The 15323-nt window shown below is 34.3% G+C and overlaps 1 protein-coding gene across 1 annotated transcript in view; it reads left to right on the top strand.

Moving 5' to 3' along the window:
• Positions 1–15323, top strand: part of LOC150101198 (deubiquitinating protein VCPIP1-like) — a 331399-nt gene that overhangs the window by 125099 nt on the left and 190977 nt on the right. The window contains exon 6 of the mRNA XM_090402113.1: positions 14971–15180. Within this exon, the coding sequence (XP_090258239.1) occupies positions 14971–15180 (210 nt within the window). The remainder of the gene's footprint in view (positions 1–14970; positions 15181–15323) is intronic.

The following is a 15323-nucleotide window of genomic DNA, read 5'->3' as shown; positions in this document are numbered from 1 at the left end:
GTGAGAGAAAGAGACAGAGAGCATGCAACAAGAGAAACAATTGCTGAACTTTTCTACGAATGCACTGGACTTAGTTTTTCATTAAAGATATACTAAAAAAAGCTCTTCTACTCTATTATGCCAGTGCAGTAGGTCCTGATAACATTAATTATGATATGATAAAACATGTTTCATCTTCCATGGATCTTCTTCTCTTACTATACAACAGAATACTTACAGAGGAAGAGTTTCTAGATGCTTGGCTTTTATAAGCACTGATCAACATTGGATCATTTCTTCCATTTAGAAACATATATAACAGATACTTTCCTGAAACAAGAACATCTGGTTTCAGTCTTCATTGACATGGAAAAAGCTTATGACACAGCCTGAAGATATGGCATTATTCCAGTAGCACCAGAGGCCAAGTTCTTGAGACTCATCTTTGACAGACAGCTTATATTCTTTACATACATTTGTCAACTTGGCAAAATGCAGAAAAGCACTGAACCTTTGCACTCTATCTTCTACAGAATGGGATGTTGAACTACGTTCCTTGCTCCACCTTTACGCGCACTTGTACTATAAAAGCATGATTACTGGTCTGAGGTTTACAGTTCTGTAAGGGAGAGCATACTGTGATGGTTTGACCCTATCTACCATCAGGGTATACAAATAGCCTGGTGCTTTTCATACACAGCCCATTCAAAGTCTTCATGTTGAATTAAATGAACCTACTCTATCACTAAGATGAAAACAGTTCTTTACCTATACCCTAAAAATAGTCTCTTCCAGAGCATACTATGTTGATTATTATCTCTTGACTGCATTGGGAAGCTCAGTATCACAAACGTCAGACTGCTACACGACCTTTTTGGTATGTATCTTAAAGAGATTATGGAAGCTATAGGCATCAATGTTGACAGCATTGCCTGCACCAGTATAAGAGCATTTCTCCATGGCAGGTTTACACTCCATCCTGTAACCTTTTACTTTATCAACTACAGAAGTTTCATACTCCATCTGTTTACCTGGCAGTACATTGGAAAGAGAGAGATTGTGCAATTGTTTAATGCACACAGAGCAGCCCACTCTGATTTCTTGCCCCTCCATACTGATGGTTCAAGGGCTGAACCTCTTTTGGTTGTACTGCTGTATTTCATGATGTTACTATATCTCACCAGTTCCCACTTAATTACAGTAGTTATACCGCAAAGTTGCATGCTGTTCATTTTGTACATATAAAAGAAAAATGCTACCAAAAGTGCGTGTAATATTCCACATCCAGTGTTTTTTGAAGTTTAACAACTATTGTACCAGGTGCAGCTGCTAGATCAGCTTATACTTTTTCCATATAATCTTTGATGGTCCCATATATTGACTTCAGTCAGCTTACAAAAAAAAATTGTGCGAGATTAAGCCTGAAATTAAGCACTGAGTGTAGTCAGCATAGAAACAGAAGAGAGGATGCTGATCTTGCTAAGCTCTGCATAGGTGACAGTCATCTTATACATTCTTGTTTACTGAGGGCTCATGATTGTTCTGTGTGCATTCAACACCTATGTGTGAAAAATGCAACATTCATCTCACCATTTGTCACATTCTGGTGGAGTGCCAGCACTTCACACAAGACAAATGAAATTTTTACCAATCTTGTCGAGCCGTATACACTCAAACAGGAGACTTAGAGAAATTGCATGATTTGTTTTTTTTTACAAAGAATTAATTTATTTAACCACATTTGATTATGAATATTATTTTTGTGTAGATACTGAATTGCTTAATTTATACATTTTTAAAACTTTTTGTACATTAATATCATTTACTAATTTATCATCACTCTATTACTATTTATTATTACCTTTTGTACAGCTGTAACCTTTGCTGTCCTTGCACAAATTAACCATAAATCAATCAATCATAGAGAGAGAGAGAGATCTTTTAAATTGGTCAACAATACTGAAAAGCTTAGAAATAGTTCTAGAATTTATTCTATTTTTTTAATTTAATTAAACATGGAAAATGCAGCTGTCAAGCACAGTGCATATGTTGCTTGTGTGCTTTTGATTTTTTTTTTTCTTTTTTCTTCATTTTGTGGTAACTCTGGTAGTAATAAATGCACATAAATGATGAGTTGATACATAATTTCATTATAATGGCATTTGCTATTGATGTGAAGGTCTTATAGTAGTAAGGATTTTTTAAGATCTTTCATTAAGGTCTTGAGAATAGTGGAAGATTTATTTTCTGATAAATATCAAAATTGGTGTTTCATGTGTTGGATACTTAATGGAGTGAAACAGCACTTGGAAAGGATCAGAAACACTAATTCTTCTAATATCTCGTCTCAGAGACATATTTGGGTAATATAATACAAACTTGTAGCACACACATAGGCAACACAGAACTAGGTGAAACACATGGACTCGAGTCTTAACATGTGGGAAGCCCTCTGTGTTCACCTGCTGGAATTCTCAGTTGTTATTGGGAGATTGTGGAGAATTAATGTTTCCCATATTTTGGGAAGTTTTATATATTCATATTTAATCATATTAGGCTGATTTTTGAGGACAGTTGCTGAATCTCAAAAGTCTTTCACCTTGAAGATGTCTCAGAGATATCTTTAGGGAGGTTACTGAGGTGAGATATTGGAAGAATTAATGTTTTAATCCTTAATCAGTGCTTGAGCTTTAACATTCACTTATTAGTGCCTATATCCTTATCACTAAAAAAAACTAGTAGAAAAGGCAACTGACATAAAGAAAAAGGAAATGCTGATTGATTTTACAGATCAACAACAGAGGAGAAAACTGTTGGGGAGACACACACACACACACACACCTGCCAGGTAATCTATTCATTTATCAGACATAGAAGGTTGGCCTTATCATAGCATTATGCTTGTATGAAGTAAAATTACCTGGCATCTAAAGAACTTATAACTTTGTTTTAAAAAGAAGGAAATAAGAGAAAAGAAATCATGTATAGAAATTTACTGGCTAATAAGTCAGCATATGCTGTTGAAGAATGTAGAAAAAAATGTCAGAAAGCCATTATCTTAAAGTAGAAAATGAAGTCATAGGAATATTTTCAAAAGAATACACAAGATACATTTGCCTCTCACTGTAGAAAGCACCATTATAACACTAACAAACTACTGAAAAAGTCCTGACAAAATACCTATAGGCACAGTGCTAAGTTCACTATACAAAGCTATCTCCTATAACAAACCATTCACGGTCTGTGAATTTGCTATAGTTAGTCTACAGTAAATGTCATGAAGGTGGAAAAATGTTTTGGATGCTACTTACAATTGGAATCAAAGAAAGATCTTTTGATCACATCAAAAAATCACACCAAAAACTGGAGATAAGTATATTATGGATGATTATCCATAATATACTTAATTATGTATATTAAGTATATTATGTATATTAAGTATATTTATTCGAGTAATTCAATGAATTACTCGAATAAACACTGAGGGTTGTACAGAATATAATGATAGTACAACAGGATTAAATTTATGTTATTACAAATTCCATATCAAAAATTTGCATCCAAATTAGTCTTATTTGACAGGACTCTAATATTGTCAGATCTTAAATATTGGTCTTCCTCTGGGTCTTTTTCATCCCACCTTGGCATCAAACACCTATTTCTGTAGCTTTTACTCTGTCATTCTGTTGTGAGCAATCATACCATTTCAGAATACTTTTTCTAATATAGTCATTTTTAATATGATTTTTTCATATGTTCCTCTCTTAATTTTTATCAAACTGTCATATTTGTGGTCTCTAGTCTTTGTTCAAATATTTTATTTCTAACTCAACTCTGAAATTCATAAGATATCCATTAAAATTTTTTTAAAGACTATTATACATTAGTGTTTTGACTGATTTCTTTCTAATTTCATATACATTAATTCATCTGACTTCCCAACACCAGATTTGCTTATTTTTATCTATTTCCAAATGTAACTTGTCAAATTTATTAAATATTATTATGCATAAATAGCTGTTAGATTTTATTTGTTCTATAAATTTGTCATCAAAAATAAAGTTGTGTTGTAAGCTTATACGTATTTTCATAGGTTGTCTTTTTATTTCCGATTTTCATACCATATTTCTTACAGCAGTTACTCATTTGAAAATGACCTGAAGAACTGTGCTATAACATATGCATAAAGTAAAGAGCTGTGGTCGATATCTCCAATTTTGATATCAGGTTTAATGCCACCTTTTCTTTATAATGTGATTCCATACAGATGATCAGTAAATGGAGATAGTGCATACCCTTGCTCTACATCTGATTTTACATCAGACCATCACCTGTACCTCCTTTATTTCTAAATTGCTGATTTACAATTTAAATATTGATAATTCATAGTTCCATATAATTTCTCATTAATACCATATAACTAATTTTTTTAACAGCTCTTCACATGGCACTTTGTCAGATGCCATTTCCAGGTCTACATAACTTGAATATTGATCTTGGTAATCGGCTATTTGCAAGAACCAGTAAAAATTTGGTTCTGACAATCCCTGTTTAACCAAAAACCAGCTCTTTCTCTCCAAAGCTTGTCTTTCTCAATTTTTCTAGGGAAATTCCTCTGCTACTTCTCATACTGTTTAACTTCCATTTTGACATTAGTACTATTGAGAATTTTATTCCAGTCATCTAGAGTTTAACCTACAAATCTTTCTGAATTAATCAGTGTAGCCATAAGACTTATAATTTTACATTTGAGTATTTTTCCTTTCATATCCTTACTCAATTGACCTTTCTACATCTCACTTCCTGATGGCTCTGCCAAAGTGTTATGTACTATATGCTTGCTTATTATTGATATTTTCTTTTACTATGCTGTCACTAATTGTGTCTAACAGTCATTCTAAGTAATGATTGCAGACATCCAAAGTATCTTTATGTTAATATTGTTATTTCATCATCATCATCATCATGCGTATCAAGGATTTAGGCCTAGCATGGCCTGTTCCGGCCTTAGAAGTCATCGTTTAAGAGGACGTCCTGGTTTTCTTTTTCCTAATGGCTTATACTTTAAGGCTTGTTTTGGTAATCTTTCTGTTTTTATTCTTTGAATGTGTTCCATCCATTTATGTTTATATTTTTTAATTTTTTTCTATTACTGGTTCTTGGTTTAATTCTTTCATAATTTCTTCATTTCTTTTATGATCAAATAGGGTATAGTTTTTCTCGTAAACTTCATTTCTGCTGCTGTTAATCTTTGTTTGTCTTTTTGTTTTATTGTCCAGATTTCGCTTCCATACATTAAGACTGGTAGGGCTAATGTATTGTATACTTTTAGTCTGGTTTGTTTTTGAGCTAGGTTTGGTTTAAATATAGAGTTAATTACACCTGTTATTTTTAAATATTTTGCAATTTTTATTTATATCGTTTTCATTTTCATATATGATCATACATCCTAGGTAGTTAAATGGTAGTTATTATTTCATGAAAAGTTTAAATTGTTACTAACTTCCTACTGATAATTTACCTCCAAATAATTATTATCCATCAGGATTCCAATTTATGAAATCTTACATTTTGGTTTCTAAGTTATTTCTTAGTGAGTCAATCCATATATAATAAAAATAAATAAAATAAAAACCGAAATAAAGCATCCTGTTGTATTTCTCTTTTTATACAAGTATTATGAGAGCTTGACTCCAATTATCTGCAATGTGGCCTTCTGAATTTTACATTACAGCCAGTGTAAAACTTTCATACCTTCATATTTGAGCCTTTTTAATCATAGGTATCTACTTCATCTGTATTTCCACATTAAATTTTTTCATGGCTTTTTTCTATCTCAAGTACTGATTATGTACTGCTGATTGCATTTCTCTTGACTATATTCTGCCATTTTGCCTTTGGAAGCTCTTCTCTACTTTGTTTCTTTGATGATGATAATAATAACAATATGCAATTTTATCTATCCTGCTCAGAAATTAAGGCAATTACTTCTTGTTTCTTCATATGAAAGAATTAATTGTTTTGACTGGAAACAATGACCTGAGAGGTGAGAAATATTGTATGAGAGAGAGAATGCCAGAGTTGTTGGAAGAAGTGAAAAAGAAAAGTAACAGTGAAGTTTGTGAGTCTCCTGCCACTAAATGATAGAAGCGAACTGAGGAGAGCGATGATAACTAATGATTCAATATGCAGGCTGTGTAAAAGAAATGAGTTTGGATGGATGCAAAGATTTGTACAATCCTGATGGATTTGGAGTTAGGTGCCTGGAGAGAGTTTTATTTACTGAAGGTGTGAAAGCGCAAAGTCCAGAATACTAAAGCAGTTAAGGCAGATGCAGACAAGTGTGTTTGAAGGCACGCATGAAGCGAATGAGTGTGTGAATGAACATAAAATGGTGCTTGCTGTTTTCTATGATCATTATTGCTTGTGTGCAACATCTTGTTATTAAGAAGAAACCTATTTATGCCTTCTCTGTTTTGCATACAACAATTATGTTGAAGTGGTACATCTCTAATTCTGCTGGTTCCTCTTCTTTTCCATTGTTAATTGTTACATTTATGGTGCTTCTGCAATTCTGCTGATGTTGGGTTTGCTCTGGGTCCCCTGAAGAAAACATCTAGGCTTGTTTAATTGGGTGATTCCCCAGCTAGCATGACATTCCATTTTGTAACATCATTATCTTTTGTTTTAACCCAGTACAGAATGCAGTTTGGTAGCTGAATCCAAAATTGTCAGCCCATTCTCGTTCATTCTGCATCCGCATAGATACTTACTAATGGTGTGCATAGCAAGAAGCAATCATTATACTTTGGATTAGAAGCTTCTGTCTTTAATTGCATTCCTTAAAATGCCGTTTGGAGGTCTCGTCCAAATTGTCTAGCTTCATTACTTAAACAACCCCTATTTGTCTTAGTGTCTTACAAGGCCATTTGGCTAAATGCAAAAATATGACTCTGATAACATTATTTTAATCTAAATCCAGCTTGTTCTTCTTCTAGTTTACCTTGTCGGAAAATGAACTGCTCTAATACATTTTGTACACTGGATACAGTCAATGGGAATAGTTTTACTCTGATGCTTTGTATGTTGGGGTGAAGGAATGATGGTAGGATTCTATCAGGATGAAACTGAAGCCATTTTTCTCCATGCCCAGAGGTTACAGCAGTACACAAGTTAAAAATAAATATATAAATTTAGCTATTTATCATATAAATTAGTACATTTGTATTATACACTCCACTAATCATTTTCATTTCAAAACCTTTTGTGCTCAGGTAATTTCTGCTTCAAGATCTTCTATAACCAATGCCTTCAATGCTTGGGGTGAGGATAACTTGGTGAATTTTTAAGGTCACAAAATGCAATGCTGTCTCACTTCTAGGAAGAAAGACCATGTCACTCTATCTGATAATATTCTGCTCGCTATTCAGATCACTTGGTTAAGTTAACTCTCATATCTAACCTATTCTGATTTAGACGCATCAGATCCATAGCCTGTTCAGCCTCCAAAATGCTTGATATTATTATTTGCTCCAAACAGTTCTCCACTGCTCAGTGTCAGGAGTTAGCTCATAAAGCTCAACTCCTGACACTTTATAAAGCTCAAATCCATCTGACCTAATAATATTGTTCCCATATTTGAGATGGTGCACCTAAGACTCCTCTCAGAATGACAGATTGTATTCAGAAGCAAGTAATTCACTTAATTGATTAACCCTCCCCCCCTTCTCTTCCTCCATTACTGACTTTCTCCAATTACTTTCCCATAGATGCCCTGCTGCTGCATGATGTATTTTCTATAGGTGTTTTCATGGGTGCTGCACCACTGAACTGGTCACTACCATCTATCCTCTTTCCTATAATCATGTATGATCATGAACACCTGCTGATCAACACCCATATACAGTTCAACTATAATCTAAACTCATCAAACCAACTCCTCATTCTCTTCCTGATACTGTTATTCTCCAATGATTATAATAACCCTTGGATCTTCAAGTAACACATCAACATATTCCTGTCTTCCTTTTAACCACTTGCCCTCACATGGCACTTGCTCTGTAAAATAAAAACTTTATGCACTTCAAGTCTGATGATAGTTTCTAGAGTCTATATGGCTCAGCTAGAATAGAATAAGTGTAAAGTGGCAGCACCACATCAGAATAGAGTATATGAAAAAACAAACGTAACAGTGCTTGTGCATAGATGAGTCATTAATTCAAATGCTTAATTTCAAGCTTGATCTCCTGTATTTTAATTGTGGCACTTCGTGCCACTAATGAGTGAGTTATTATTATTAGATGTGTAGCATGTATAGAGGAATGACCTACAATAAATGGAGAAAGTCCAAGTTGACCTAATGGATGCATTTACTTTTCCAGTGTAGCTGGGTAATCAAACACAAATATACATCTATATTGAGTTTCTCTATCTGAAGTACTCTAGGGAATGCATTACAGCAGTATATAGTCATCACATTTAAGTGAGAACTGACTAGAAGTTTGATCTACAGATGAGATCAGAGATCTCATTCGTAGCTGCATTTGCTGCTGAAGAGTACTCTGCTCTGTATGCTTGAGTTTCTGGTAGACTGATGATGGAGTAAGAAGTAAATCTCTTAGATGGCACAATTAAAAGCATCAAGGTGGGGTATACTACTACTACTGTGGAAGGTTTAGAATCCTAGTGTAGGGGGAAAAAATGTCCTCGTCGTGAATTATTAGGCAAGAATTTTATTTTTATGGAATGGTGGTGTGACATCTGGTTCAGTTCAGGTGATAGACACCGGTTTGCCTGTTCTTAGCGACAAAAAACCCGAGTTTCCGGGTGAAAAAACCTCCGTACGAGACCGGCTAACTCGCCTTTAGTCGAAAGAGACCAGATAAAGGTTCCTCACATCACGGACTAGAATCGAACCCAGGTATTTCTGACCAAAGGACTTCATCTATACCGACTGAACTACATAGGCTGAGAATGGGTGATGTGCAAAATGCACATCACTAATAGCTATTCATGTTTAGAAGAGACATCGAAAATTGCAGAAGAGAATCTTGGGGAAGAACAAGCTGATTTCATCCAGATGTTATTAATTCATATTCATATTATTTTGATAGTTTATGACAAATAAGGGTTGCTTAAGTGGCAAAGCTAGATAACTGGAAGGAGACCTCCACATAGCATTAAGGGATGCAGAGAACCAACTGGTAGCTTTGACTTAATGCCAAATCCTCATCTTCTTGTGTTGCTTTTGTTAGTAGATATATTCATAGATACTGAATGAACTAAAATGGACTGGCAATTTGGGCATTTAGCCACCAATTCCAGAAGGGTTTGAAGGATCTCTAAAGAAACCATCCAGGAGATATCCATTGAAGCAGCTACACTCCATGCAACATCAGGGGAATATCAATTACGATTAACCCCTCCCTAAAAAAAAAAAAAAAACTTAGAGGCATAATATCAGAGTGGGACCTCCTTAGTGTTCCTGATGAGGAATGATGAGATTTGCTCTTAGCTGAGGGACCTAGGAGTGATAACCATAAGAAGGATCCTTATATATAGAGATTGATACTTGATGTTCACTAGGAACATCATCCTTACCTTAAACACCAAAATAACCAATATCTGTCTGAGCAGGTTACCTTGTCCAGTAAGCCTCTATATCCTGAACCCTTTGTGCTACTTTAAATGTCAGAAATATTGTCATTATCAAACTGCCTGTGATAGCTTTGCCATCTGTGTCCGGTGTTGGGAGTAAAGATGATGAGAATAAAGACTGAAAGAGCAAAACACCGAAATGCTCTAAAAGTGAAGGAGGCCATTCAGTGTACTCCTAAGGTGGAAGAATGAAAAGGAGATCCAAAAAATAAAACACAGAGCAATTCATCACTTATTAGGTGGGAGAGAGGCAGTATACCACAAAAGTGGGAGTGGTATACATAAGTTTATGCTTCTCAGCATAAACTTATGCTGAGAAGGCAGCTGCAAAGAAAGTGTTGATAGGGACATTGGCACAAATGTCACTCCAGCCTTCATATCACTCCTGAGGACATTAACACCTCTTATTAAATTATTAGTAATTTAATAATTATTAGTAATCTAATAACTTATTAAAAAATGTATATTATTTTTTTAATAAGCACCATATAGGATCAAAGATTTGCCTTCAGACCCTTTAATAGATGGCATTCTATTAAAATAAGCCCTTCAACACATAACATGGATACCTTGACCCGCTACCACCACCACTACACATACAAGAAGATAAAATAATTAATATAACTAGTGCCCTAGAGGAAATCCAATCTGATGATGAATGTTTTTCCTAATGAAGAAATGGACACTGTCATCCATAATGAAAGTAAAACCTCTCAACATAGGAAACCAGATGATACCATCAAAAAGAAATAATAAAAACATTTCTGCAATGGAATTGTCATGGATTTCAACAAAACATCAGCAGCATCAAAACTCTCTTGCAGAAGCATAAACCCCATGTGCTTTTGCATGTAGAAAACATAACTATCATTCATAAGGACAGGATAGGGGATGGTCCTGCCCATGGAGGACTCTCCATCCTAGTGGGCATCCACACTGTCTGCTAGTGATAAGAAGTCCAGAGCTACAAAAATATCCAGCTCTCTCTCTCTCTCTCTCTCTCTCTCTCTGGAATACAAGTTTTCTTTGTTGTTGAAGCTACCCTTGATGTATGCTTCCATTGTATTCTAATCCACATTGGGATTAAGAGAAATAAGGCTGCAGATGTTGCAGCTATGTCAGCATGTTTCTCAAGATTTTGCTATTTCCCTGTACCTTACACCAATTATAGGCAAATCATAATGCAAACTTTTATCCCAGTGGCAGTCATTTTTAATTGACTGCCCTCATTTCATGCAGTCACTACATTAGCTATATTCATAATCTGTCTGAGCCTTATATGCTCAGGCAGAGTCAAGCTCATATTCATGAACTGTTTCATTTACAAAATTTTTATTTATACAGTATTTACAATCTTTATTTTACACTTGTTTCTGTATACACATTTTTTACGCCTGCCATTTTATACATTCTTATCTTTGCCCATTGACAATATTCCTTATTTATCAAGTTATTTACATTTACCAAGCAGTATACATGGTAAAATTATTTTTACCATGTATACTGCTTCGATCTTTACTGGTGCAGTATGACCATAGTTGCCCTTGTGCCATAAACCCTAGACACTCAAACCATTCTCCTTTGTTTATGGTGGTCTAATGACTTTCTCCACTGCTAAGCTGATCAGAGTTAGGTGAAAGAACATTTCCTTGGCAAAGTCTAGATTTTATTTCAAAATTTGATGAATATTCTTGTTAAAAAACATACCTTGCAGTGGGTGAGTGTGGAGATTACATAGTTCTTCTCATCAAAGATTAGTTATTTTGGTATGGCTTCACTGGTCTTCCTTTCTCTTTCATTTATATTTATTCACTTCTTTTGGCAATTGATACCATTCCATCCTGCATAACTGCTCTTTCCATTTACATTTTGTTTACATTTGATTCTTTTCATTTTAGCTGTAAATACCTAGCTCTCTTCTAATGTCTTCATTTTCTATGTGGTCTGATTACATAATTGTATCATATATACAAGGTGCCTGAAAAGTCTGGAAACATTGAGAGACACTTTATTTTAAAATGTTCTTTACATTTTTAAATAATTCGCATTTTTCTCCATTTTTCCAATCTTTGGACACCCTCTGTGTGTGCACCGAATGCGTGCGTGCATGCACATGTGCGCTTGTGTTCTGTTTAAAAAGTCTGATTGCATCCCGTAGTGTTTTAGTATATCCTGTCATATGTTTGTTTATAGTCCACAAATACTAGATGAAATGATTAATTGTCCCATTTCCTTTACAAAAGCCATACTGATAGTTTCCAATGTGTGTGTGTATGTACTAATTCTTTTCTTAATTATCTTGGATAATATTTTGCAGCAAGTGCCCAAGATGGGGAGAGACCTCTGTAGTTACCACTAATACTGGTATCTCCTTTTTTAAAAAATAGGACATTGTGCAGTTATATTAAGGATGTTCCTCCAATATTTAGAAGTTCTGCTGTAATTTTATTTTCAGCAGTTGCCTTGTTATTTTTTAGTGTTTTAATAACTTTCTCCACTTCAATTAGAGATGTTCTTCATTTGCTGGTTCTTCACCATTTCTTTCTAAACATTCACCTGAGGTGTAAGTTTACATCTGGTGGAGGTGGTGATTTGTTTCATAGTCTTTCCAAATATTCTCTGAATTCCTCAATTCTTTTTCCTGGATAATAATTAAATCCCCTGTTCTTAGTCAGTATTAGAGTTTGTAGTTTATATCCTCTTAAATATCTCACTGTATGTGAAGAATCTCTGAGTTATTTGCATGCTTTTCAATTTCTTCTTTCAATACAATATTTTAATAGCAAAATTTCTGCAACTCCTATAGATATCAGTATTTTCTGATTATGGGTTGTAGCATTTTAACTTCATCTCATTCCATTTCTTTATAGCCTCTTTACATGCATTCTTGTACCATTTCTTTTTCTTTCTGCAGCTTATGAATGCAAGGGTTTCCTCTACATAATGAGTACTAATATTTTTGATCTGCACTCATTTGTTTTCTGTGCTTTTCTCAACTATAGAAGGAACTAAATATCATGCTTTCTGCTCTATCTTTTTTGCATATTGCCTTTGTATATTTACATCCTTGCACTTTTGCTGAAAGATATGAAAGAAAGAAATCAGTATCATTATATTGATATCTTTCTCTTTCTGTCAACATTTCTCCATTTAGTGTTTTAATAGAAAGTCTTAGCTTGAAGTGTGCTATTCCCAGGTAGTGATGAGCATATACGTGAGCTCCTCTGTAGATGCAAATGTTTCTTATGCAAGTGTTGTACCTATTGCCTGTTTGATTGCTTACTGACCCATCTGGAGAAAACCAAGTTTGTTTGTGGATATTTCTTCTGAAAAAAAAATGTGCTACTAACTCTTAAGTTCTCAGACAGTTGCAAAGATAATAGCTCTAATTCCAGATCATCAGCCTCTATCTTGTTTCTTTTCCTGTTATAGCAATGAAATTACCTAGAACTATTTTTTTTATATATATAATGCCTATGTAAAATATATCCTTTCTAGTTCTTCATAAAATTTATCATTGACATCATCATCCTTATCACAGTATTGAACAGATGGCCAGAAATATAGATATAACAGTCAGTCATTAACCAGGTGCGAGAATTTTTACATATGGCAAGTTGTTATCATGCACCATAAAAAGTGCACCATATGTTCCACTGTATTATTCTGTTTTTTGTAAGTTTCCGTGACCTGGCTGTATATTGTATTTTTTTTGACTTTGAACATTGTATTTTGATATGCACAAAGAGAAGACCAAGAGGAAGATAAAGATGTATGTTTATTGATGTAGAATTGCAGTTAGTAGTGTGTTAGATTCTAGGACTGAAACATAAGATCTAACAGTATCCCAGTTCTGACAGATAACAGTCACTTTAGTTGCCATTTGCTTAGCCATGGTAGCTCTTGGATTGGCATAATAGGAAAACATAGCAAAATTGTTATGTATAAACTGATTATTTGGGAATTCATGTGTTGAAGCTTAAGTGTTGTGAGGACATCATGTTGGAGACTCACTGGAATATATACAACACTTAGAAAGGATTAAATCTGATTTTAATGTTTCCAATATTTCATCTTAGTCACTGAGACATCTTCAGGGATTTAAAAAACTAATGTAATACACACACACACACACTCAAATACAACACAGTATTAAGTGAAACACGTTGGTGACTCTAAAGTCCAATCTAGGTGGTGCACCCTCTGTGGGCATTTGTAGGTGGCTTAGGATGTAGGGTGGGATCTCTGATAATTGTTTCCCAAATTTTGGGAAGTTTTATGCAACTATTTATTTAAATTTCATTGATTTCTGAGTGCCGCTGCAGATTCTAAAAATAGTCTTTCTTTTTACAATTTACTATCGTGGAGTTTGGTGTTTTTTTTTCCCAGGAGATCCTGTGGGTTGAATCCAAAACATGGTCTGCAAGGCCAGATTGACCAGAAGAACACAAATCATACATCTGCAATCATGACTATGGGCAATCTGGCCTTGCAGACCATGTTTTGGATACAACCCACAGTATCTCCTGGAAAAAAAAAAACACCATGTTCCACCATAGTAAATTCAAAAAAAAAAAAAAAAAGATTATTTTTAGAATCTGAGGCAGCATTCAGAAATCAACCAAATTTAAATAAATACGGTTGCATAAAACTTCCCGAAATTTGGGAAACATTAATTATCAGAGATTCCACCTTACATCCTAGGCCACCTACAAGTGCACACAAGAAGGCTCACCACCTAGATAGGACTTTAGAATCACCCGTGTGTTTCACTTAGTATTGTGTTGTATTTGAGTGTGTGTGTGTGTGTGTGTGTGTGTGTTACATTAGTTTTTTAAATCCCTGAAGATGTCTCAGTGACTAAGATGAAATATTGAAAGCATTAAAATCAGTTTTAATCCATTTCGAGTGCTGTATATATTCCATTAAGCCTCCAACATGATTATTTGGGAAAGATTAACTGTGATCTAGATTATCTGTGCATCTCATTGAAATTAATAAAAGTTCTTGTATGACATAAATGTTTAGGTTTGTCTGTGAACTATCTAACAAGAACAAGAATAAAAGAAAATCGGGTGTTTCTTGAAATAACCCTTCTTTCAGTTTGTTTGCTTCTAATATTTCAAAAAAATTTAGAAATGTATTATCATGCATACATGTTAAAAGCATATTGGGTTGACTACATTTTGCAAGATGCAAGAGTACTTCTTCAAGCTGCCATTGCATCATTACCACAAGTTTACTGTATTTTGAATTAAACTTCTATATTTCAAATATAAATTATTCATAATTATTATATGTTATTATTTTATAATAAATACATACTACATTTAGGTGTTGTTGGTGCTCAGCCCCAAGTGGTAGTTCATGCTACAAAAAAAGCAGTGCAAGAGGAGCGTCTGTATCGTTGCTTAACTTGTGATGCTGTATGTGAACAGCATCTCCTTCCAGAATGGTTTAAACAAGGTGGAGTACTATATAAACTGGCGGTACACAGTCATGGAACTTTACAAGCAGATAAATTGTATACTTTTCCTGGACAAGGTCATTATTTTGTAATAAATGCATATCTTTTTTACATTTTTCAAACACTAAGTTTTTGATATTGATCTTTATTAAGTAACATAATGTGGTGATTGATACTTGAGTCCAAACACTGTAATATTTATATATTATGATGTTTGCAG

Source organism: Typopeltis vanoorti, chromosome 12 (assembly GCF_054136105.1).
Source record: "Typopeltis vanoorti isolate ZY-2024b chromosome 12, IOZ_Tvanoo_1.0, whole genome shotgun sequence".
Lineage (NCBI taxonomy): Eukaryota > Metazoa > Arthropoda > Arachnida > Uropygi > Thelyphonidae > Typopeltis > Typopeltis vanoorti.
Note: the sequence above shows the minus strand (reverse complement) of the source record. Positions and strands in the feature narration are given on the sequence as shown.